This window comes from Arvicanthis niloticus, chromosome 9, assembly GCF_011762505.2.
Source record: "Arvicanthis niloticus isolate mArvNil1 chromosome 9, mArvNil1.pat.X, whole genome shotgun sequence".
NCBI classification, from domain to species: Eukaryota; Metazoa; Chordata; class Mammalia; order Rodentia; family Muridae; genus Arvicanthis; species Arvicanthis niloticus.
In genome coordinates, this window is record NC_047666.1 from 23,341,374 (window position 1) to 23,368,001 (window position 26,628).

General features: G+C 47.5%; 1 protein-coding gene and 1 pseudogene across 1 annotated transcript; both read left to right on the top strand.

Annotated features, from left to right (window-relative positions):
• Positions 1-22: 22 nt before the first annotated feature.
• Positions 23-26,136, top strand: Vax2 (ventral anterior homeobox 2). Its single transcript, XM_034511385.2, has 3 exons — positions 23-467; positions 21,701-21,888; positions 25,684-26,136. The coding sequence occupies exons 1-3, from the start codon at positions 227-229 to the stop codon at positions 26,125-26,127; spliced, it is 873 nt and encodes a 290-aa protein (XP_034367276.1). The 5' UTR covers positions 23-226; the 3' UTR covers positions 26,128-26,136.
• On the top strand, positions 10,092-10,192 carry LOC117715912 (U6 spliceosomal RNA; annotated as a pseudogene).
• Positions 26,137-26,628: the final 492 nt, after the last annotated feature.

Consider the following 26,628-nt stretch of genomic DNA (forward strand, 5'->3'; position numbering starts at 1 on the left):
TCCCGCCTCCTCTTTTCCTCCTCCTGAACAGTCTCCCATTGCGCTGCGACGCCTTCGGGATCCACCCAGAATCCTAGAACCCCAGCTTGCGCCCAATCGCAGACGGGGGCGGGGCCTGTAGGAGGGGCGGGGCCGTGGAGGAAGAGGTGGGGAGGGGCAGGGAAGGACCTGCTACCCCGAGCTAGGACTAGCGGCTGCTGTGGCCCAGGCAGCAGTGGCGGCGGGCATGGGCGATGGGGGCGCGGAGCGGGACCGCGGCCCCAAGCACCGGGAGGAGCCTGGTGGCCGCAGCGGGCGTCAGGGAGAGCACCGCGGAGCGGAAGATTTGCGTGCTGACACGGGTAGCGCGAGTCCGAGGGAGATTGCTGGGACCTCCAGCCCTGCAGGCTCCAGGGAGAGCGGAGGGGACAGCGACGGACAGCCGGCGCTCGGTGAGACAGACCACTGCCGCCGCATCCTGGTACGAGGTAAGGGGACAGCCGCAGCTTTGATTGCCTGGGCCACCAGGCTGCCTTTCCTGGGGCCTCCGAGCATCCTCCAGCGTCCATCTCTCAGTTCATATACTGGTTCATTCATTCGGCAGTTCATCCTGTAAATACTCCGAGTGCCTATTGTGTGCGGGACACTGAGCTGAACGCGGGGGACAAAGCAGGGGGCTGGAAGGAGTCCTTGTTTCTCCGCCCTGCAGTTTGTCCTGCTGGGCCGGTGCTCTCTCTCTAGGCCCATCCGGGCTGATTGTATAGTAAGGACATGAATCAGTTGGGGAAGCCCGACACCGAGAGCCAGGGCCTCCGCGCCGGGGTTCTCAGAACAAGGGCGGAGAAAGTCACGCGCGCGCTGTAGGGACAGGATTGGGAGGGACCCGAGTGGGCAGCTGCTGAAGAAGGCTGGGCCACGCAGGCGGTCGGATGGCTTCCCCGCCTCAGCCTTGTTTCCCAGCACCTGGCCTTGCGTGGGCTGATGCTCAGAGATGGCTGAGTGGCAGTAGGGTAGGCTGCCCTGCCGCGGCTCCGCTGCTCCACTTCCCACTCGCTGGGACGCCGCCGACTTCGGCGCTCCTCCGCCTGGCCTGGCTGACGCTTTCTTCCTCCGCTCCACCCGCCCTCACCCGGAGTCTGAGCCCCTTCACCCCCCACCCGCCAATGCGAACTTGCATTCACAGCATTCTCAAGCCCATCGTTCATCCAGCTCCAGGCTCCCATTGCCAGTATCCTGGGTCTGGGCCTCTCCCAGGTAGATACTTGGAGAAAGAAGTCTCAGGTCCTGCGGTCAACTGGATCCCAGGCCTGAGGCCTGTTGTTTTCCGCCATCCTGGAGTTTTGGATTCACTCACTTGGCTTCCCCTAGCTGCCTCCCGCAGGCCTCAGGAGGCCACCGACTGTAGCCAACTTTCTTTTACCCAGAAAAACCTAGGTTTCTCTCACCCAAGTCTCGAAAAGATTGTACAACTTTCCTGAACCCCAACACCACCACCGTGTGAGTGGCCCTGGGGATCTGAGACCCAGCGAGGGCAGGGCATGGAAGTACAGGAAGCTCTCTTGAATTGAGACGCCGCCGCCGGCAGGAACCCTGCATAAATAAACACTCCTGGGAATAGGTGTGGTCATTAGAAGGTTGGGTGGCTACTGCCATTCTAGGGACCCGTTTGGTGGTGTAAGGCAGTTATACCACTAGGAATCCCGGCAGGTGTGAGGACTTACGTGGGGTTAATATGAATTCCATTTTGTCATCTGACGTGTTCTAAGGGCAAGGAGTGACCACCAGTTGAATTTCGTTGAGGAAATCTTCAAGGCTTCCAAAAAGGAAGACACAGCCTGTATGACTCTTAGGCGACTGACTCTTGCCAGTGCTCTGCACTAAGAACAGGCGTTTCCCCTGGTCAGGATAGCTGAGTTCTGAGCCCAAACAACACCCTTCTCCATTCTACCAACCTTTATATAAAACAAATAAATCTTGTTCACGGGCATCGGTGGGATTGTCTCTGGTGCAGACTTGCAAAGGTGAGAGTAAAAAGGCCCTCCATCCTCTAGGGTAGAGCCATTTAAGTCAAGCAGAGACATGTATGCTGGTTTGTCCAGGTTCATCTTCAGGGGTATACTTTTATAATGTACCCTAGGTAATTCCCTAACATTTGTAAAATATAATGGAAATATTAAATACTAATACAGTTATCCACTGGACTGAAAGAAAAAGCAAATGCAGAACTCGCAAATCCCTTTGCCCCTCCCCCATTTAATGATGAGGTTGTTATTACAGGCCTGAAATGCCCAGGACGTCATTTACCGCTAATCCCTCCTGGGCAGGGTCACCCGTGTCAGTCACTGCTCAGTTACTCGAAGCCCCACCACAGCTAAGGGTGGAGGCTTCCATAAGTAAAGCCAACCAAACAGTGGGGAAGGCAAGCCTTCATTGTCCAAAGTGAACAGCCCTTCCGTCATTCTGTAGCCCATTTTACCCTGTCCTCTGGTCCTCCGAATCCATCTCCCCTCATATCTTCTAAGGAAGCCATTAAAAGGTACGAGGGAGGAGGGAGAGGTTGCTGTGGGCAGGAGGCTCTCCTAATGACCCCACCCTCTCCACTTCTTTTCACCCTCCTTCCCACCTCTGGGTGCGGGATTGGTTGAGAGTGGCTTTTAGTACTGCAAAGGCCAAGCACAGCTGGAGGCAGAGGTGAGCAGAGTTGGTGCCTCACCTCCTCCCTCCATGATGATTTCCTCATCTCCCGGAAGCTTGCTGAGGATCCGCAGAGCACAGAAAACACTATGCTCGCTCTCCATAAACGTTTGTGGAAGGAAGAAGTGAATAGCACTAGAGTGACCTACTGATCCTGTCTAATAGATGGGTTGGTGTGATTTGTTAGTCAGAAGCCTCTCTTAACTACCCCCCCCAGCACACAGACAGACAGACAGACAGACAGACAGACAGACAGACACACACACACACACACACACACACACACACACACACACACACACCATGGCCCCAGGGAACGAGTTGCTGTGGAAAGCCAGCAGTTTAGAGGTAAAGAAACAGCTTATAAAGGAGACTCAGACCATCTTGCAAAGAGAGAGAGAAGGGGGGGGGGGGGACTGAGGCCCTCCTCAGTCCTCTGAGTAACCCTGCTTGGCCAATGTCTCAGATTTCCTCTAAGAATACAAAGCTGGGAGCCTGGGAAGGCCCCCTGTTCTGCTCTCACCGTGCCTTCAAAATGGAGGAGTTATCTCCAGCCGCTGGTATAATTACTGTGCCACCAAGATGACTTCCATAGTGAGGCTTCCTCCAGAACGTCACAGTCTCTAAGGCATCCCTTGTGCTCATCCCCTGGTTGGGGGTGGGTGGGGTAGTGTGGAAAGAACCTTTTGTTTTGTCTTGGAAGGGGCTCACCAAGGCAGTCAGGAAGCCCCCGGAAGGAATGAGGCCTTCAACTCTAATCTCACCCCTCAGTTCGCCAACCCTAAACTGAGTCTTTTAGAGGAGCGGGATTGGGACGGGCAGAGGAAGAGGGAAAAGTGTAGTTCACAAATCCCTGCAATTGGTAACCCAAGCCTGCCGCCACCTTTGCCTCAGACCCTGGTGCTTTCCGTAGCAATCCGGAAGAGAATTCAACTGATTTTGATACATCTGCAAAGGCTCCACAGTTTTATGGTCAATGCCAAGAGACACCAATAATCTGCTCTGTCAGGGGTGCCACTTGGAGCCTGCTGTCTCCTCAGCAGGTCTCCAAACACTAGTCAAGATGCCCCTTTCCCGCCTCCCACAGCCTTTGCAAGTTCTGTCTCCGGTGGCAGATCCTCCCTAGGAGCACCGGTCATCCACCCAGGTAGTCGCCCACTCGGCTAAAACGCTCCGGAGCGGAAGCTGGACACATGAGCCACGGGGTCCCCCGAGAAGAGCGAGCCTTTGACTTGAAATAGCTTAAACCGTGACCTGTGCACGATTTGGCCGTTCAAAACCTTCAGCCAGCCGTGACGGAGCAACCAGAAGAATGGTCACTTGGAGCTGGCCCCCGAGCCTGGGAGACCTCCAGGCTTCAGGCCTGGTCTTGCTGAGCAGGCGCTGTGCAGCAAACCCCAGGCCGCGATCGACTGCAGCGAGCTGGGCAAAGCCCCCAACCAATCCTGGGTCTCTGAGGAGGTCTCCCTATCTCAGTCTGTTGATACATTCGGAAAGCTTGTCCCCCACACGCCCGGAACATATGTTGAGGGCTGTAGAAGAACCGTTCAGAAAATCGCACGTTGGGAAATTTTGAAGTTTATTTTCATTTTTATTTTTTTTTATTTTAGTATTTGCGAGGAGACCTTTTAAATTTTCTCAGTGATTGCTTCGTTTTATATTTCGTTTCACCATTATTTCGTTTGTGGATGATGGCCGAAGACCCGCATTCTCACCACTGGTCCGTGTTGCCCTTGGTTTGGGTCTGTATTTCCCCCTCTATGTTCTAACCACCCTCCCACTCCACAGGAAACTGAAGCAGGTGGCAGAATGTGGCATTGTTTCCGGCTCTTCCGCCCAAGCCTCATTTTCAGAGAACTGTGGGGACCAGTTAAAGGCTCTGTTCTCTCGAGCTTTCTTCTCCTGCACAGTCACGGTGGATCCCCACATCCACGGGACCCAACGATTGGGTGCTGAGGACAAATCTTTGGAATGCTGTAACTGGGAGTGTGGGTCGGTGAGGCTGGGGAGATCGAGATGGGAGATGTAGGCGGGCCCGCCTCCAAACTCATCCTCATGATTGAGCATCATCCATGAGATCCCTTAGGCCTAGCCGCCAATGCTCAACTGCCTCTGCCTCGGGTTTCTCTCCTGATTAGATACATTTCTCCCATTCCATTTTAATCGGGGGCGACAGGGGGAGTCTATGACGTTTTTTGTTTTGTTTTTGTTGTTTTGTTTTCCTTCTTTTTTCTGTTTAATATGAGAAATTGAGAGGACCTGATTCTCCTGCGATCCGGAGACTGTGAAGGCTCCTGTTCTGCACCGAAGGTCTGACGAAAGGCGCGGAGGCCAGCAAGCCCTTCCTCGGAGACCCAGGGAGTCGGGCTTGGCCTCCTTTGAATCCGGAATGGCGGTTAGGGCTCTTCCACCTCCTGCAGACGCCTGGGACTTCCAGCGGCCTGGACACTGTATAGAGGGGGGCAGCGATCCTCGGGGATCTGGCCTTCCTGGCCAAGGATGAACGCAATCGAGTCCAGGGCTCGAGTTGTGAGCTGAAGCCGGGTGTCCTCCTGAAGAGGCAGTGCCCTCTCAAACCCTTTGCACTCAGAGCTATGCTCTCCTTTCTTCTTGGCTCCTTCCACAGACACCAATGTGCACCCCTGTGTACTTGAATGATCCAGCCTACATTGTATCTTAGCCTGGAGATTCGCTGTCTCTTAAGACTCATGGCCGCAAAACTGTCCCCTCACTGGACTCCTGCATCGAGCGGCGAGGGAGGGAGTGTCAGGAGAGCAGGGGCCAGACTCCCGGATTTCTTGAGTGCCCGTAGACACCGAGTAGAAGGTGAACACAATTTGTACTAAGCCCGAGCCATTTTTCCGTTCTCAGCTCACAATAGTCACTCAAACATTTGTCAAATAAATGAAAAAAAAAAAAAAGATCATTTGTTACTATTACCTATTTTCTAGGCATGAGGCGGTTAGTGACCACTCTCCCAAACGAAGGTTCTGAAATTCCTTTTTATTTTGGCGTTACACATTCGTGTGGACAGGAGCACGCAACTTAGCTGTTAAAATAGGAGATCGACCGCATCTTATTTTTAAATTTTCTAATTTGAGAATCGCTAAAAACTAAGACTGAACAACCTTAAGTTTTTTCGTGTGCACCTCCTGTGTACCTGCGCACGCTTGTGTGTGTGTGTGTGTGTGTGTGTGTGTGTGTGTGTGTGTGTGTGTGCACGGACTCTGGAATAGTAGGGAGGACCCCACCCTCAGGCCCAGCTTAGGCAGGCCATACTCAACTTCATGGACTGGCAGGCTTTCATTACAGAACACACACTTAACAGGAAAACAGAACCCGAGGCGGCAAAGCCCCCCAGAAGCCACCTCCCTACCCGTGTGCCCTTCCAGGCTCCTTCCCTATGTTATTTTGAAACTCACCTTTAAAATTTTTAAACCGCCGCCGTAGGCGTTTGCAGTTCCAACAGCTCGGTGTCCCTTGACCATGTTGTAAGCTAATTATGTAGCGTGAGAAGGACCTGCACTTGGTCTAATTTAGTATAAATACAGTGAAATGAATTCCTGAGGCCCCTGGCTCGGTGTAGATTTTTTAATGTTTCAGTGAAGTAAGTTCTTAGCAGCAAAAGTGCTGACTTGAAAGACTGACATAATATTTAAAATATTTCATTTAATTGTCAAGTGGGGAATTCATCTAAACTTTCTTCACACATACCTGTTTGTTTGTTTCACTGGTTTTTTTCTGAATGCAGTGCACGTGCACGTGCACGTGTGTGTGTGTGTGTGTGTGTGTGTGTGTGTGTGTGTTCACTCTTGTGAGGTCAGAGGACAAGTGTCAAGAGCCTATAGTCTGAGTCCTGGGGAAGGAACTCAGGTTGTTTCCCCCCAGATCTCTGTCTAGAATCTGTTGAGCCTTCTCAGCATCCCCCAACCCCGACTTCCCTTTTAAACCCAAGGTAAAAACCCTTTTTTAGCAGTGCCCGGAGGTTGGATGGCAGCCATTTTATTACCTTTATTACCTTGTAATCCACTCTTTCAGATCTATACATTTGTGTGTTCTTGCACATCTATACAGCTATCTGTTGGTTTTCCTTCTGCTACGTTTTAGATATAAAGAGCCCTTGCCTGGATTTAACAAATGTGTGGTGTTTCTTTGGATGGATGGCTGTCACATAGCTGGTGCACTATTGATGGGCATTGGGATATTGCTATCGCATGCATGCCACAGTAAATAAACTTGGTTGTTTAGTTATTTCCACTTGATGGATATATTCTTTGAAGAAATTCCTCAAAGTGGGTTACTAGGTCAAAGGGTGTCTATGTTTATAATTTGAAAGATAATTCCAAACTGCTCTTAGTGGTGACAATTTACATTCCTACCAAGAATGCAGGGCAGTTACTTTCCCCACATCCCTTCTGCCTCTTTGCACCCCAGGTGCTAGGCAAGCCCCTTAGGTTCTGAACTGTTTTCCTGGCCCTTTCTCTTGACTTATTTTATTTTGTTAAGTTTGTTGATTTAGGGTGAGTTTGTTCTTGCTAAATATTTTACAATTTTATTCCTCTCTGTCTCTGCTCTCTCTCTCTCTCTCTCTCTCTCTCTCTCTCTCTCTCTCTCTCTCTCTCTGTGTGTGTGTGTGAAAAGAGGTTACTGGACCCCCTAGAGCTGGAGCTACAGACTATAGACAGCTGTGACCTGGGAACCACCATTTAGTTCTTCGAAAGAACAGTATACTCTTTCTACAAGAGAATAATATATACTCTTAACTGTTAAGACATCTCTCCAGTTTCTGGTTTGGTTTTTACATTTATTTATTTATTTATTTATTTATTTATTTATTTATTTATTGCCTGTGTGAGTGTTTGGAGGTCAGAGTCAGCTCTCTCTGCTTTGCAGAACCAGGGGACGGAACCCAGGGGAAGGTCCTCAGGCTTGGCAGCAAAGCACTTTGATCAGCTGAGCCATCTGCTGGTCCCTGGTTTTGGCAGTTAAAACAGTCTGTGTATGTACCCCAGGCTGGACTAAAATTCATTATGTAGCTAAGGTTGAACTTGAATTCTGGATTCTCTGTCTCCATTTCTCCATTGTATGTGAGAGTTATCACATTTGGCCTGTTTGCATGTAGATAGATTATTCTGCAAAAAAAAAATCTAGAAATTCACACTTCTACCTTTGCCCATCGCTTTACATTGCGGATCTTTGAGAGTCTGAGTAACTGGCGTTTAATTCACTTCTTTGTTAATGAAGCTGCCCGGCTTCCCATGGCTCTGCAGCTGATTGCTGACTCTGCGTTTGACAGTGTTTTCAAATGCTCCCCTGGCTCTTGGCGGTTCTGTATTAGTCTCCCCGTTGCTTTCAGTGTTACTGTGGCTGTTCTAGTTTATAGCTTGCTTCTCACTTTTGTGAGAGCCTTTGCTTTCTGAGACGTGTGATGATCATAAAGTCTGTCAGGCTAGTCTGCCATGCCACATATGGAGAGAAGGCCCTTACTTTCCTGCATGATCTGTGTCTACTCCAAGGGTGTCTCTAGCAACTGGAAGAAAACATAAGCATGTGAGTTATGTCTGCAAAATCATGCAATGTTTTCACAAACTCCTTTTCTCGCTTAACAAATATTGTGTGGAAATATATCTAGAGGGCTTTCTTTCCTTTTGAATAAATTATACATTGTGCCATTGTGTGTCACTAGCATGTTGTTTTTAAACTAATTTCCTATTGATGGGTATTCAGGTTAGTTGTTTTTCTTTTTTTACAATGCTAAAGTGTGTGTGTGTGTGTGTGTGTGTGTGTGTGTGTGTGTGTGTGTGTAAAATGAGTGGGAATGTGGGTGCACATGCCCTGAGTGCCTAGTGCAAGTACATGCAGAGGTCAGAGCAGGACAAGACGTGTTGTCCTCTATCCCTTCCTGTCTAATTGCCTTGAGACAGGGTCTCTCACTGAACTGGAAGCTCGACATTTTGCAATTTCTGTCAGCCCCGCTGGCTGATGAGTTCAGATCCACTTGTCTCTGCCCTCGAGTGCTAGGGTTTCCGGGCACAAACCAGCTTTGCTTTCTTTGTGGGTGCTGGGGACTCAAACTTAGGTCCCTGAGCTTTCAGAACAAGTGCTCTTGACAGCGAGCCATCTCCCCAGCCCCAACGCTGCATCTTAATTTAATCAATTAGGCTTTTTAAGAAAAATCTTATTTTGGAAAATATAGTAGCAGGTGAGATCTTTCATTATATTAAAGAATCATTGCCTGGGTTTTGCTGTCATTTTTGTTTTGCTTTGTTTTAAAATAGTGTCTATCCCTGAACTTGCAGTAAGTCTCCTGCCTCGGCCTCCTGGGTGCTGGAGTTGCAGGTGGCCCCACCATACCTGACATAGAATCATTAATTTTTGTTGCAGTAACAGTACGCTGGTTAAATTTCTTAGAGGAGTCTTTTGTGGGTGAAGTAACATGATGTTTTGTTTAAAAATATGGCCACACCAAAGAAATAGAACTGTCCCTTCCATGATGACAGTGAACACCGGGGACAGTGCCATCTGTTGTACGGTTCTCTTTATTTCTGTATATGTTTGAAATCATCATAACAAAATATCCACAATAACTGAAATCATTTCACAGGTCATGGAATGGTTACAATTACAAGATAAATTCTTAGAAGCAAAATGCTAAAAACACAACAAAGCCATTAGAGGTATTTATATATTTTCTGCTAAACATTCTAGCTCATGTTCCCAGCAAGCAAAAATGCACACGTGATCACGGCTTCCTCCAACTGAGGTCATTCTTTGGCTTTTAGAGTAAAATCTTTTCAAGTGAACAAACAAACAAACAAACAAACAAAACCACAGTTTTCAACTGTTGGTGAGGTTAGATCTGCCTTACTCCGTATTCTGCATTTTAATTTTTTCCACTGTGCATTTAATTATTTACGTGTTGAATTGGCTTCTGTTATTTTGAGTTTGGAAGAGCATTTTTTTTTTTAAATTTAAGATGACTTATTTTGTGTGTATGAGTGTTTTGCCTGCCTGTGTGTACGTCTGCCGCCTTCAAGCCACCGTGTGGGTGCTGGTGGTGGGACCTGGGGCCCTGGCTAGAACAGTAGAGCTCTGTGGCTGACCCTCTCCAGCCCTGAGAGGCTGTTTGCACACTGAGGAAACAACCCCTCTGTCTGTGGCTTGTGTTGTGGACTTCCCTCGAGCCCTTTTCTTCTTCAAATTTTTTCTGAGACTTATTTTGTGTGTGAATCAGAGTTGAAACTGTCATCACATCTAATGATGTCTCCTTTGGGGATTCTAGATTTTAGTCCCTGATTAGACATGGAGGGAGGGAGGGAGACAGGGAGAGAGGCCTCAGGAAGGTGGAAATTGTGGAGGGATGAATGAGTTCCACACAGCCACGTGTAGACAATTATCACTTGTGAAAATGGCACTGGGCGTGGCATCAGCACACACATACAAAAACTGGAAAGCACGGGGATTACCATGGCCCCTGTGCAAGGGTGACATGAACATTTGTAAAGCATTTCATATTTTTTTAGAAAAGGAAGAAAGAAAGAAAGAAAGAAAGAAAGAAAGAAAGAAAGAAAGAAAGAGAGGGGAAGGGAGGGAGGGAGGGAGGGAGGGAGGGAGGAAAAGACACGGGTGCTGGGCAGCTCAGGGCCCACACACACCCTCCCGGCTTTTGTCCTCACCAGGGACACCTAATGCCATGCAAATGCTCTGCTGATAGTCATTAAACTGCATTGCTGAGGAAATTGTTAAGTAAACATTTTGATCTGCATTCGTTTGAATTCTTGAATATGCATACAAGCACACAGCTTAAGAGTCTGTGAGCTTGCTGTGTGGCGCAAGCCTTTGATCCCAGCACTTGGGAGGCAGAGGCAGGTGGATTTCTGAGTTCGAGGCCAGCCTGGTCTACAGAGTGAGTTTCAGGACTGCCAGAGTTACATAGAGAAACCCTGTCTCAAAAAAAAAAATAAATAAAATAAAAAAATAAAAAAAGAGTTTGAGAGTTTGGGGTGAAGCTTGGGAGGACCACAAGAGAGAGATCACTTATGCTGTGTGCTCAAGGAGCTGGGGGCTTCCTCACCACAGGGTTGTGGGGGGTCTGCTTCGCAGCAAACTAAATACTTTAAAAAAATTATACAAAGGATGGCGAGAGAAATTTTCCTTCTCTGATCAACTTCTAGTTTCAGAGGGAGCAGAAAAGGAGGTGTTTATCCTGTCAGAGTGCTTCTCGGGTGTGGATACACAGGAACTCACAGGGAGTTTACTGTACAAACAATACACACAAACACGCACATGCGTACACACCCACAAACCTCACACATCCTTGCTGTTGCTCTTGGCAGTGTCTGGTGAATGTCTGTCCAGGTTAGTGGATGAGGACAGTCCTCATTCTTACTAAGGGCTCCAGAAATGCCAAAGGCCACTCTCCCATTACCAAGCCTTTGATACGGTTTCTTGTTTGTTTTAACAAAACCACATTAGGATGAATTTGACTTCATTAAACTTCCAGTGTTGCTTGAGGACAGAAAGCTCGCCAAGGGTTCTAGGAAGGACTTCATATTTATTGCTGTTTGTTTGCTTGTTTATTGGTTGTGTTGGTTTTATGTGGTACTGTTTTTCACACCAGAAATGGCTCTCCAATGCACACTTTGATCCTAGCACCAGCCCAATCCCTCTCATTAGTTCCCTCCCTTCCCTCCTTCTCCTCACCACCCCACTTCCTGTTTCTCTTCTTCTCCATGGTTTTCAGTGTATATGAACAACTCTAGAACGTGAACGTGAGAGAGAACACATGTCCCTTTTCTTTGTGATTCTGTTTTATGTCATTTAACTTCCACTAATACAACAACCTCCAGTTGCATTTATTTTCTAGTAACTGACTTCTTTAATTTAAAGCATACTTCTTTAATTAAAAATCCTATTTATTTATCTCTGTGTGCATGCCTGTGCATTCATGACATGCCACAGTACTTGCGTGGAGGTCAAAGGAAAACTTCCTGTGAATCTGTTCTCTCCTTCCACAGCATGGATCCCAGAGGTGGAAACCAGGTCACCAGACTCCATGGCAAATGCCTTAACCCACTGAGCTCTCACTGGCCTCCGATTTAATTCTTCTTTATGGCTGAATAAAAAACTCCATTGTGTTACCACATGCTATTTATCTGCTCACTGTTTCACTGTTGATGGACACCTAGGCAGATCCCAGATCTTGGCTATTATGAATAGAGCTGCAGTTGTTCCCACCCCCCCCCCCCAGTACTTTTCATATTGTATGGATTTGTGTTTCTATTAGCAGCTTCAGGGAACCTAATTATCCCGACTCTCTAGCCAGCAGTTTCCTTGTATGAAAAATAAAATAATAATGTTTCAAAAATCTTAAAGCCTCTCGAGCTGCTCTCCTAGTCCCTTCCCATTTTATCTTCTTAAAAATGTGTATTTATTTATTATATATATATACAATTTTATTATTATATAATAATATATTATTATAATATATTTAAATAAATCTATAATATTTTAATCTTATATTTATATATAACAAATATATATAATCAATATATCAAAATATATTTATAATAAATACAATAATAAAATACTCAATAAAGCATAATAATTCTATAACATAAAGTATAAATAATTTATTATATGTGTAGGAGTTTTTCCTGCGTGAATGTCTGTGCACCACATGTGTGTCTGGTGCCTGTGGAGATCAGGAAAGAGTGTCAGATAACGTGGAAGTAGAGCTATGGATAACTGTACGCTGCCGTGTGGGTGCCGGCAGTCGTGTGGCGATCAAACCCAGGTCATCTAGGGGAGCAGGCAGCACGCTTAACCACTGAGCCATCTCGCCTCCGGACACTTTTTGTTTTAATTAGCCACTTGTGTTGCTTCTCCTCTGGATAACTTGTTCAGTTTTCCACTGGAGTGCCCAGCTTTGGCCCTGGTTTTGAGCATCTGGGTATATTCTGACTCCAAGACTGTTCTTCTGCACATTATGGATCTCGTCTTGGGTTCTGTGTATCACTCTCTCACTTCCTGCAGAAGCACTTGTTCATAAGTCGTCCAATTGGTCTTCGTTTTCATTTGCATTTTTTTTATTTTCGAAGCTCTATTTTTCACATTTAAGTGTTAATGCATGCAGTGTCAGATGGATGGATTTATTCTACACAATGAGCTAACTGTGAAGACCCATGTCTTTAACAGTCCTGTCTTTCCTCCAACCAATTTGAAATGCCATCTTTGCAGACACTCAAGATCCCCAAGGGCCTGCGGCTCTGCTTGAAGGCTCTCTTTCCAGAGTCACGCCGTTCTAGTAACTCTTGATTTGTGATAGATTTTGCTGTGTGATGATGTAAGAATTGTCTCGTGTGTGTGTCTGCCTCTCAAGTGTACCACCACATGCAGCTCTAGTTTGATGATTTGTACAGTCATATAGTCATTGACCATGGTGACGGGTCCCCAGAGCCTGGGATAATGATTCTCAGTGAAGCACCCATGGTGGAGGGGAGCAGAAGCTATGTGGATTTGTTGTCCCTGTGCTAGGAAGCTGAGACAGGAGGATCCCTGGAGTTTACTGACCGACAGTCTAACCAATCCATGAGCTCCAAGTTCACTGTGAGATTCTATCTGAAAATAAGGTAGAAAAGAACACAGGAAGATACCTGGCATTAACCTCTGCCCTTCACACGCCTGAATATCCATGAGAACACACACACAAAGGCATTGTCATACACATGAAGTGCACACACACACACACAAAGGCATTGTCATACACATGGAGCACACACACACACACACACAAGCATTTTCATACACATGGATGAAGTAATTTGGCCACGATTTCTCCCTCCCTTACATTTCTCCCTCTTTAATTATTCCCATTTGTTCTCCCAGTCTATTTTTCTTCTACATTTATATATATATATATATATATGTGTGTGTGTGTGTGTGTGTGTGTGTGTGTGTGTGTGTATTCATGCATCTATATAATATATATATCCAGAGATGAGGAAAACATGTACTATTTGTATTCTGAACTTGGCTTATTTCAATTAATACAGTGAATCTGTTTCCAACCATTTTCTTGCAGACTTCATACGTTGACTCTTCTCCATGGCTGCATAAACTCCGTTGTGTATATGCACTACACTTTCTCTGTCCATTCAGCTGTTGACGGACAGCGAGGATAAATAGTGCTGTAACGGAACTGGGTAGACAGGTGTCTCTAACGTATTAATTTTGCCTCTTCCTTTTGAAAGACTTCATCTTAACTATTTAAAAATTCCCCAGTAAACTTGAGAGTGAATTTTCCACAAGGAATTTTTATAGTGGCAACATAACATTTCTGGATGAAGGCAGAAAGAATTTTATCTCAGTTAGAAGTCAACACATTAAAGCAAAGTCTGTTGGTATACACCTGTAATCTCAGAGGCCGAAGCAGGGAGACTGCTGAGTTCCAGGACAGCCTCGGCTACATAGCATAACCTTGTCTCACAAAAACAAAATGAAGATGAACAACAACGAAACCACTGCCAAACAGCTTCAGGCAGAAAGGGTTTTCCTGGATGAGGTAGGAAGTGAAGCCAGGGAGCCCTTCAGGGTCCTGTGTGAGAGGGACCAGAGGAACCCTGTTTGGCCTGGAGATTGGGTTTGTAGCTTCCTGGCTTCTTTAATTATCGTCTCTGCTCTCATTGTTAACTTGTCCAATTTAAAACTATTTTTTTGTTGTTGTTGTTTTTGTTTTTTTTGAAACAGGGTTTCTCTGTATAGCCCTGGCTGTCCTGGAACTCACTCTGTAGACCAGGCTGGCCTCGAACTCAGAAATCCGCCTGCCTCTGCCTCCCAAGTGCTGGGATTAAAGGCGTGCACCACCACCGCCTGGCTAAAACTATTTTTTTAATTGAAATAATTAGGTATATTTAAAAATAAATGCTTTTATTTTTAAATTTAGACATTTAAGATTTAAAAAATTTAAAAGTAATGTAAATGCATTATTTCTCCCCCTTCCCAACACAGGACCTCTGGAAACAGAACCTTATCTATGTCATTGATCCCTGTGTCCTCAGACTCTACAACTGATACACTGATAAATATGTATTGAATGGTTGAATATATAAGATTGTCTTTATTGACATAAATGAGATAATATTGTACTATTTTTCAACAGTAGTGTTTTTTCAATATATTTCAAAAATATATTTCAAAAGTATAGTATTTTTTTAGATTTATTTAATGTATGTGAGTACACTGGAGCTGTCTTCAGACACAACAGAAAAGGGTATCAGAGGCCATTATAGATGGTTGTGAACTACTGTGTGGGTGCTGGGGATTGAACTCAGGTCCTCTGCAAGAACAGCAAGTGCTCTTAACTGCTGAGCCATCTCTCCAGCTCCCTAAATGTGTTCTATGTTACTTTCTTGTACTTAGTGTCAGTTCACATGACTATTACCTCATTCCTTTTCACTACTATTAGATATTTTATAGTTTGGGGCACAGTGTGTTCAGCCATTTTCCTGTGGGCAACATTGAGGATGCCTTGAAAAAAAATTGTATTGTTATTGTTACAGGGTCTCTTTGTGTAGCCTCTGTCTCCTGAGCCGCCACTCCCAAGATACCCTTTTAATTTTTACCATTTTTAATTCACCAATTTTTAAAAGATTTATTTATTTTATGCATATGAGTTTACTATAGCTGTCTTCACACACATCAGAAGAGGACAAAGGATATCATTACAGCTGGTTGTGAGCCACCATGTGGTTGCTGGGAATTAAACTCAGGACCTCTGGAAGAGCAGACAGTGTTCCTAACTGCTAAGCTATCTCTCCAGCCCTTAATTCACCATTTTGTAATTGATGATTTGCTCACTTGAAACTTAATCGTGTGAGGAAATTTTCACTTAATCTTATTCCAAATAAATAATTTGTAGTCACCAGTATACTTAAGTTTGCTTACCACCACAGGTCCTCCTTTGGAATGTCCCTTACAGGGTGGAGGAATGGCTCAGTAGTTAGGAGCACTTGCCACTCTTGTAGAGGACCTGAATCCTAGCACCTATGCATGGCTCATAACCAACTGCTTCTAACTCCAGCTCCAGGAGCTCCAACAGCCTCTTCTGGCCTCTATGAGATGCACATTCAGGGTGGAGTGGTGGTGGTAGTGGATAGCTCTAGACTGTCCCTACCCATAGCCCAATTGCTGTGCACACATGTGCACACAGTGAGTGTACCCTCCATCCTCGTGCCCTCTGGCACTGACACTTGAGCACATCCCATTTCTGACATAACCACAGTCCACTTATTTTCTTTAGTGTTGTAGTATAGTACACTTTTGCACATTTATTTATTAACTGGGGGAGATATATGTGAAGGTCAGAGGACAATTTTCAGGAATTGGTTCTCTTCCACCATGTGTGTGTATTCCAGGAATTGAACTCAGGTCATCAGGTTTGGCAGCAAGCCCCTTTACATGCTGAGCCATCTCTGTGGCTCTGAAATTGAATGTTCGCTTGAGCCTCATCTGAGCCATGTAAAATCATTGTGTGGTAGTTATTTTTCTGTGATAAAACATCAGGACCGAGGCAACTTAAAAGAAAGGATTTATTTGGGCTTATGGATCCAGAAGGATCAGAGCTCATCACCATCCTGGGTATAGCAGCAGGCAGGCAGGACAGCTTGCTTGCAAACTGAGCCCTCACAACTTGGACTGCAATCACTAGGCAGAAGGTGTGTACTGGGGACTCTCAGTGGCTCTCCCAGTGACACACTTCCTCCAGCAAGACTACACTCCCTAGAACCAAACACCACCACCTACTGGGGACTAAGTATTCAAACCATCTGAGCCCATGGGGGACATTTTCATTCAAATTTAACCTACACATGGGTTAAAAGGTTCCTAGTAGACATTAAAATAAGTTTTGAAATGGCAGGCCTGTCTCATGTGCTGTTTTAAATCATCTTACAACCACAGGGTAACCAGAGACACAGGGGACCATTTCTGTCCTCTCTCTCCATTGATGAATCTGTGCATTTGGTGACAACACAGTACCCTGGCTTTGTTGTTTGTTTCTGTTGTGGTTAACTTCATATTTTGAAATCCTTATGAAGCCACAAGAAGTTGTACAACCAGTGCAGAAAGATCCTGAGTATCCACCACCCAGCTTGGCTTCCGCCATCAGGAACATTCCCAGCACATTATCAAAGCCAGAGGACAGAGTCAGGCCCGGTGCTGCACACATGTGATCCCAGCACTCAGAAGCCATGAGCAATGAGGGTCAAAAGTTCAAGACCAGCTTGGGGTACATAGAGAGTTCCAGGCTAACCTGCATTTCAGGAGTTTTTGCTTAAAAAAAAACACACAAAGCAAAACAAAAGACAAACAAGAAAATCACATAGAAAACTGTGAAGGGGACAGTCTGAGAAATAGCCATAGACCTCCCTAGCTCCGTCTCTTTGTGCTGTCCCTCATTGCTGCGTCTGTCACTCCTGTGATTCCCGTCACTCTCATATGTTCATAAAGTGGCTACAGTCCAGAAGCGTTGTCTCCCCACAAAAGGGCTTTTTCCTTGCTTTCTTAAGAAATGTTAAAGATTTATTTTATTTTTAATTCTATGTATGTCTCTGTGTGGTATGGGAACAAAAGTATAGGTGTCCCCAGAGGCTGGAGGCAGGTCCCTTGCAGGTAGAGTTACAGGCAGTCTCAAGTTCTGACCTGGCTGCTGGGAACCAAACCCAAGTCCTTTCCAAGAGCAGCAAAGGTTCTTAACTGCTGAGCCATCTCTGTCCTGGAATTGTACCTTTGTAATCCAGGCTGTCCTTGAACTCACAGAGATCCACCCACTTCTGCTGGAATTAAAGTCACACGCACACCAGCACTCCTGGCCTTCCAGGGGCTTTGCAATGCTCCCTTTGTCAAATCCCTGGCAATCACCACTGCTCTGCCCTCGGCCTTCCTAATTTGTCATTTTGATGATATATAACCAGAGAAGCATGTGTAGGTAACATCTGAAGACTGTTTTCTATTTGTTTTGTTTTGCAAGTATGTAAGTGTTTTGCCTGCTGTGCATCACATGCATGTAATGCCTGGGAGGGCCAGAAGAGGGCATCAGATCCCCTGGAACTAGAGTCACAAATGAGTGTGCTGAGATTAGAACCCAGGTCTTCTGGAAGAACAACCAGCGCTCTTAACCATTGAGCCATGACTTTATCCAGGCCCAGCTTCTTCACTGCTGAGCAGTGTATCATTGTATGGTTTTAGCATCGTTTTTCCAACCAGCCACCTGCTGGAAAACATCTGATTTCCTCTTGGAGGCCAACAAAAGAAAATTTGGAGGCTGGAGGTGTAACTCAGTTGCTAGAGTACTTGTCTATCATGCACGATGCCCTGGGATCAGTTCTGAGCACCAAACAAACCAGGTATGGTGGGATAGGATATGCTTGGAATCCCAGCAGGATGATCAGGAGTTCAAGGTTATCCCCAGTGCTTGTGGACAACCTAGAATCATGCAATCCATCTACAAAACAAAGCAGGTCCTGGAGAGATGGCTCATCAGTTAAAGGTAATGACTGCTCTTCCAGAGGACCTGGGTTCAAGTCTCAGCACCCACATGGCAGCTCACAACAGCCTGCAACTCCAGTTCCAGGAGATCAAATACCTTCTTCTGGCCTCCAATGCAACACGTGTACATACATGAATACAAGACAAACACACACACACACACACACACACACACACACACACACACACACACACACATTAGTTGTTTCTTTAACCATGGGTTAGTTTCCAGAGTAGCTGAACCATTTTACTGGGAATCCAGCGTCTGCATCCTCAGGCACCTGTGTGGCCTCCAGTGTTCTTCCTCTTTTCTCCCTTCCTCCATTCCTCTCTGTGGCATGTGCCTTTCTCCCCTCCCTCCCATCACAGCATTTGTAATTTCTTCTAAGAGCCGCACCTCCCTTGGCTCTAACTTGCTTCTTCTAACACTACTGATGTAGAACAGCTATCTCTGTGCTTCTATGTGTGGCTTGATGCCTGGTGGTGGGTCAGGGGTTGCCATTCTTGTGACCTTAGTCACCCTCAGAGGTGGCAGTGGATATGCCCTGATATGGCTTGACCTCATGGCGTTCAGGCTCAGAAACCTCAGGGTAGTTCATGGGGCTTCCGGGAAGATGTTTGAAGCCTACATTACCAAGCATAAGCACCCTCCCTCCTGCCTGTTCCAGTGGACACACTGATCAGACCCACACCTTTGCTGACAGGTTCTCTGAGAGTTGGAAGGAAACCTTTGGTCTCATCTTACCGCTGGTAATTGTGGAAGCTTAGCAGAGGGGGAACCAGCCCTTTCACAAGGTTGTCACAAATGCTGTTATCCTGGAATATGGAGAGTACTGGTCCTGAAGTGCTAAGTGGATCCAAGAGGCCTGTGGTTCCTGCAACATCCCACTAGGAAGACCTGCATCCATCAAACATACTGGGCTCTGAGCCTGGGAGTGACCTGGGCTGGCAAGGTTCAGAGAGGGAACAGTTCTGTCTCAGTAATGATGTCCTTTCACCCATCCCCACATCACCCCCACCCTCACTCACCTGCTTCCAGGGATGACTGAACATGAAGGTGAGATGGATCAGAACCATCGATCACCCTGAGGGTTGAACATCCACGGGGCAAACAGCAGCCATAAGGTCAGGGCATGGGAGTCGGAAGGAGCGGCTAAGGCTACCTTTCTGGAGCCAAGACTCTAAAAGTATGACCACAGTCCTTGCTGGCTGCCAGGCAGGCAGCATCCCCAACAGATATTCTGTCATGTGTTCTCCAAAGGAGCAATGGGCTTCTCCAGAAGATTCCTTCTTTACCCATTGCTGACTCTTGTGAGACTTGTCAGCTACTATATTAAGGATGGCCCACAGGGTGTTCATAAAGTGACGCAGGGGTAGATGGCAGATGTGGTTTGCATGTTGGGGACTGAACCTTGTGCCTACAAGGCAAGCTGCTCCACTGACCTACATCTCCAGACCCTGCTTGTTGCTGTTACTGTTTGTGGAGAAAGGCTCTCACTATGGAGCCTAGGCTAGCATTGAACTTGAGTCTTTCTGCTAATATCGCCAGTGGTGGGATTCCAGGAGTATCCTACTACCCTGGGTATAATCAGGGTGTTTCTAGGGTTTATTGAATACTGACAGTGGGACCTTCAGGGAGTTACTTAAAACTTGCTCCTCATCTGTAAAGTGGGGAAATGACAGTTCCATCTCCATGGAGACACTGGGAAAGTTTAAACTTAAGATCAACACCAAGCCTGGGGGAGGGTCTTGTCTATGTTATGACAAGAGTCACTACTCTGTTAGCCCCACCCTCACACCTCTGGACTCCTTCACAAATCTCCTGCTTTTAAATCTTTTAAAAAGATTTTAATTATGTGTAAGCATCTGTGGGGACATAGGTGCTCATGTGTATGTTTTACCCACGAGACCAAAAGAGAGTATAGGATCCCCCAAAGCTGGAGTTATAGGTGTTGTGAGCCTCCTGACATGTGCTGGGAACAGAACCCAGGTTCTCTGCAAAAGCAGCAGTCGGTTTTTACTGCTGGGCAGTATCTACAGTCTCATCTCACCCTTCTTAGGACTTAGCACATAAACCAGTTTAGGAGTAGCTTCCCAGCACATAGCAAATGCCACCTCTGCGCCCCCTGGCGGAAGTGGGGGTCCTTATAGTGGCAGGAGGTGGCATTTGCAGGGTCTTCCTGAGCAAGAAGGGCTGCCTAGCTGCTAAATTGTTGTCCTTGTTGTTTGCTTGTTTAGTTGGTTTTGTTTTAAGGCAGGGTCTCTTACATGCCAGGCTGGCCTTGAATCTCTGGTCCTCCTGCTTCCATTTCCCAAGAGCTGGGATTGCAGGGGGGCAGCACCATGTCCTCCTGATGTGGTGGTAAACTTTCCAGGCCGCTGCTCCTCCCTTTGTGGGGAACTGTGGCTAGTTCCCTTTTGTGATTGATGGATCCCACAGGTACAGTGCTGCCTGATTCACTGTCTGATTATTGCCTAGGCTAACAGATTTCACGTCAGTCGAGGGGAGCTTAGATCAAAGCATCTTCCCTTTCCCAGTGCTTTATGGAGCTCTATGCTGATGGTGATCATGGGCGGAGGTCCTTGGTTCTTTAAATGAACTCCAAAGCACCGGAGAGGCTGTGAAAGCACACTAAAGCCCGAGGTGGCTCAGCAGTCCAGGGACACAGCAAGTGGGATAGTTCCTGGCTGAAAGATAACCAGAAGCCTAGCAAGGTGGTACAGTCCTTGGGCACCTCCTGGGGTTTTCAGTTCCAAATCTGCCCTCTTGATCACTAACCTCCTTATGAACCCCAGGAGGGAGTGGGGCTCCGTGTCTCCAGAAAGCCTTCTATGACTGGCCGCATTGAGTTCTAACCTGTCTTCTCTGGACTTGAGAGCTTGCTTCTGCTTTGTTCCGGTTGCTCCTTACTCTGCAAAGAGAACAGAATCCTGGCTGAGCCATAGTGAGTCCTCTCTGCCCAGGCCGTGATAGCTGAACTGACATTTTTGTTAAGGATTACTCACTCCTCCTGCTCCCTCTCTCACCCCTTCTCTTCTTCCCTCTTTCTCCTCCCCTCCCTTTCCTCATTCATATTTTCTGTCTCCCTCTCTCTTCCTCTCCCACCTTTCTCTCATTCCTTCTCATCTATCTATCTATCTATCTATCTATCTATCTATCTATCTATCTATCTTCTCTCTACCTATCATCCATCTATCCATCATCTGTCTGTCTGTCTGTCTGTCTATCCATCCATCCATCTCCATACTCATTACATATGATTCCCTGCATGGGTTGCTGAGGAAGCTCAGCTCAGAGAGGCTCAGCAAGTCCTCTGAGATTAAGTGTTCAGGGTCCTGAAGATTCCTGATAGAACGTTATCCGGCCATGAGTTCATGGTCAAACTGAGCTACATAGTGAAACCCTGTGAAGAAGAGGAAGGAAGAAGAGGAGAGAAAACGCAGATGTGAATTAACCTGGCTCCCTTTGTGATCCCTGCAGATGCCAAGGGAACCATTCGGGAAATCGTCCTGCCCAAGGGCCTGGACCTCGACCGACCCAAGCGGACCCGCACCTCCTTCACAGCAGAGCAGCTGTATCGGCTGGAGATGGAGTTCCAGCGCTGCCAGTATGTGGTGGGCCGAGAGCGCACGGAGCTGGCCCGCCAGCTGAACCTCTCTGAGACGCAGGTGAGAGCCAGGCCAGGCTTCCACCATCTGGTCCCAGTGACCTCCTTCGTGTGTGGTGAACACCATATACCTGGGAACTCCTTGGTGTACGAGGCCAAAGGCTGACATAGAGGGGCGTGGCTTGAGAGGAACATACACATATGAGGGAAAAACTTAGAAATGCAGGTAAGACAGAGCCAACAGTGCCAACAAGAGGGCTGGGCTGAGAGTGGAGGCACAGGCCTGTAATCCTAACACCTGGGGATGCAAGGAGAGGCATGAAGGATTGGAAGCCAGCCTGGACTACATAGTGAGACCCTGTAACACAATTTAAAAGATAAAGAAGAAAGGAAGGAAGGAAGGAAGGAAGGAAGGAAGGAAGGAAGGAAGGAAGGAAAGAAATGGGGAGATTCCATGGGTAAAAGTACTTGTTGGAAACATAAAGATCTGAGTTCAAACCCCCAGAACACACATTAAAAGTTGGATATGAGCACCTGTAATCCCAAGGCCCCATGTGGAAATGGGAGACAGAGAATTAGATTCCCCCCACACCCATCTTGGCACAGGCATTTGCGGTATAGTGAAAAAGCAAGGAAACCCTGTCTCAAACATGGTGGAAGACAAGGACCAACACCCTAGGCTGTCCTCTGACCCCCCCATGCAGACCATGGCTCACATATGTCCATATTCATACACATGGATATTCACAATCCACATGTACAAATGGAGAGGAGAGAAGGGGCAGGAGAAACAGTCAAGTCTCAATAGAAGGGGTCATTTATATGCAAGGAGAATGGAAAGGCCATAGAAATGGGGACAGTCAAGGTGCAGGGAGTGAATGACTTAGGACCTGTCTTAGTCACAGTTCCATTGCTGTGAAGAGACACCATGACCAAGACAACTCTTATGAGAGAAAGCATTTAATTGGGGCTGGCTTACAGTTTCAGAGGCTTTAGTCCATTTTCATCATGGACATGAACATGACAGCGCACATATCACTGGAGCAGTAGCTAAGAGCTATATCCTGGTCCACATGCTGAGAGAAACACTGGCCCTGTCTTTAGCTTTTGAAACCTCAAAGCCCACCCCTAGAGACACATTTCCTCCCACAAGGCCACAATTACTCCAACAAAGGCCACACCCTAATCCTTCTAATCCTTTCAAATAGTACCACTTCCTGGTGGCTACATAAGCCTATGCGGATCATTCTTTTCAAACCATCACAAGAGATATTGCCAGTAAGAGGTGCCTCGGGATGGTGATCAACTGGCTTCCAGGAAGCAAAAATTCCAAGGAGTACCAGGCACAATGGCAGGAGCCTGCAGTCCCAGGTTCTTAGAGGCTGAGGTAAGAGGATCATGACCCAAGAGTTTAAGACCAGCCTAAGCAACCCAGGGTGAGCCCAGATAAAAATAACAAAGGATTCTGGGAAGAAATGATCCATGACAGACCTCTCTCTTCCTCTCAGCCCTTTCTCACCCTCTGTTACCTTCCCTTCATCTTGAGGTAACCGAGTTCTTGTGTAAAGGAAGGGTCAGACCCTCCTCCCCCAACCGCAAAGAAGAGCTGGTATTTTAACAGTAACATGCTGGCTGGGGTGTGGCTCCGTTGGTAAAGTGCTTGCCTAGCTTGCATGATGCTCTGGGCTGGAATCCCAGCACCGTACAAACTGAGTGTGGTGGTACACACCTGTAACCCCAGCACTCTTGAAGCAGAAGTAGGAGGGTCAAAAGTTCAAGGTCATCCTTGGCTACATAGTGAGCTGGAGGCTAGCCTGGGCTACATGAGAGTGTGACTCAAACCCCCTAAATAAATATGCTCAGAGGAAGAAATGAGAAAAGATGAGGTTTGGGTGAAGGAAAGGTGAGAGGCTGGGTCAGTGGTTCTCCACCTAAGCTGAGGACAAGCTGCCAAGCCCCAGTGGTCACTGGGACATCAAGTAGCTTTAAAAAGTGCCACTCTGGCTCTTCAGCAGTTGCCTTCAGTACCAGTGCCTTGCCCCTGCCCTAGAAGTCCAGAGCAGCAGACTAGAGGCACCACTCTAGCATAGGAACAAAACAAAAGCCACCGTCCACACTCCAGATTCAGCATGGGCCCATGGCCTTTAAATGAATGTCTAGCATCGTCCTGCATTCATTCATTCAGGAGATTGAGGCAGGAGAAAGCAGAGTCCAAAACCAGCCTGGGTGTTGTAGGGAGACTTTGTCTGATATCTAAATTATTAATATTATTTTTATTTTCTAAATGAACAAGCCTTAGAATTGAGCACTAATCTCAAGCCCAAAGAGATATTCTTCTGGGATCAGGGGTGGGGGCTAGCCCTGGAAACCACACCCTCCTCTATTGTGGGCCTTGGTAGCCCAGCACAGTATCAGAACGTGAAGCCACCGAGTATTCCTTGAGATTGAGGTGTCCAAGATTTCAACCCTCATAGAAGCTCTGCGGGGCACTAAGGAGCCCAGTGGGGGCAGGTAATGCTCAGGAAACCCCACAGGAGAGGGCCCTGGCCCTCCAGGAGTCATCCAGCAATGGCTTCCTGGAAGAGAGACAGAGTAGAGCCAGAAAGAATCAGTAGAAGAGGCAGAAGAAACTGAAGGCTTCTTGGAGGAGAAGGGATGGTTCAGGGGACTCTGAGCCTCATGAGGCAGCCTCTGGAGGCCCTGGGACTGATGGTGGAACAGAGACTCACCAAAGTTGGAAGTGTTCTACCAACACATTGGAGTTTCCTGGAGATCCTGATGCCTCCATCCTGACCCAACTCTGATAGAAAGTTTCAAGATGAGCTCTGGGCGCTAGGGTTTACAATGTACACAGGAAATTTGTGTGTAGCCAGGCTTAGGAATCCACATATGATGACAAATGAAAAGCCAGGTCCCAGTCCCGGCCCAACCTTTCCCCAGGCTTCTCTCCACCTCTAGGGCACACCTGCTGAGAGTTCACCCATGCCTTCCTCTCCTTCTGCACACAGAAAAGGGCATAGTGGGGCCCACCGGTGTTCTGCATTGGCCACACCCCTTGTCATTGTCACTCCCCTCTGCCCACAGTGGCTTTGTTCCTTTCCTAGCACAGGAGTCATGACGTTGGAGCCCTTCTCTCGTGGCTGGACCCGTGAGGGCCTATGAAAGCCAGCCAGGATGTGAAAGGCTCCTGGCTCTTCACTCCAGGCCTCTGGGCCACTGCTCCTGCTTTTCTGCTGCCATATGCTGCCCCTGCTCATGTATGAGCAGTGCGTGTGACACAGGGTGTGAAGCTCAGTTGACAGTGTGTCATGCACAGCATGCACAGAGCCCTGGCTTGTATCCCTAGCAAGGTGTACAACCAGATGTGATACTATAGGCCAATAAAGCAGCACTGTAACCCCAGCAGCAGGTTCAGAAGTTCAAGTTCGAGGCCAGCCTGGGATACCTGTCTAAATAAACATAAATAAATAAGTAGCCATTAGTTGCTTGGCTCGGGTCACAGTTTAGAGGCCTGAGACAAGGACAGTTGGGAATTACCTACACATAAGTGATGTCTAAGACCAGCCGCCTGGCTGAGAGCAGAAGACCCGAAAACTCTACCTTCTGTAAACCAATCTGCGCCTGTGGGCCAGCACCAGAGCAGTGGTGAAGGGGTATTTATACCTTGAGCCTTGACTCAGCTCCTCAGCACAGCCGGGTGTGAGAGGACACTAACAATCTGCTCTTCTTTCCTCCCCTGCCCCCCCTTCCCTGGTGCCTCTTTACCCCACCTGAACTTCCTCCCCTTTTCTCTTGGCTCCGCCTCCTGCCCCTTCCCTTTCCCTTTCTGGCTCCCCTGTGTGCCCTCTGCCCCAAGGTGAAGGTCTGGTTCCAGAACCGCCGCACCAAGCAGAAGAAGGACCAGAGTAGAGACCAGGAGAAGCGGGCATCCTCCTCTGCCTCCGAGGCCTTTGCCACCTCCAATGTTCTGCGGCTTCTGGAACAGGGCCGGCTGCTCTCCGTGCCCAGGGCTCCCAGCCTCCTAGCACTGACCCCTGGCCTGCCAGGCCTTCCCGCTAGCCACAGGGGCAGCTCCTTGGGTGACCCCAGGAACTCCTCCCCACGCCTCAATCCAATGCCCTCGGCCTCAGCGTCGTCCCCTCTGCCACCCCCGCTGCCAGCCATCTGCTTTTCTGCAGCTCCACTCCTGGACTTGCCTGTGGGCTACAAACTGGGGTCCTCGGCTTTTGAGCCCTACAGCAGACTAGAACAACAGAAAGTAGACAGCCCTGGCCAAAGTGACAAGAAAGCTGACATTTAAGAGTCCCATCCCCGTGTGACACTGAGTCCCCAGCACAGCACTACCCCAGCCTCCTGGCCCCCCTGTGGACTATACTGAGCAGGCCTGGAAGAGGAAGGGTGGGCACAGCATGCGCCTCTCCACCTGCCCTCAGCTCAGAGACTGAACCAAATGACTTTGGTCCTAATGTACTCTCTGATGTGTGAGTGTATGTGCATGAATGCGTGCGTGTGTGCGTGCGTGCGTGTGTGTGTGTGTGTGTGTGTGTGTGTGTGTGTCACTGAAATAAAGAAGGGAACTGGTCCCAGCATCACCAACTCACTCCCTTCTGTCCCTGTCCTCAATGTGTAGCAGAACGGGATCCTCAAAAAGCAGGGGTAGGCACCGGGGCTGGCGTCCACAGTCATGGGTCCACCACAGTCAGTCATGGGTCCACCGTTAACAGCTTCGTTCAGGTGCCACAGCCCTGCAACATCCAGGCTCTTCCTGGTTAAGATGCTCCTGTGTAAGTTTTCCTTTCAG

Coding starts and splice junctions, on each gene's coding strand:
- Vax2 (XM_034511385.2), top strand. CDS start 227: ATGGGCGATGGGGGCGCGGAGCGGGACCGCGGCCCCAAGCACCGGGAG. Junction 468..21,700: donor CCGCCGCATCCTGGTACGAG/GTAAGGGGACAG, acceptor TGATCCCTGCAG/ATGCCAAGGGAACCATTCGG. Junction 21,889..25,683: donor TGAACCTCTCTGAGACGCAG/GTGAGAGCCAGG, acceptor CTCTGCCCCAAG/GTGAAGGTCTGGTTCCAGAA.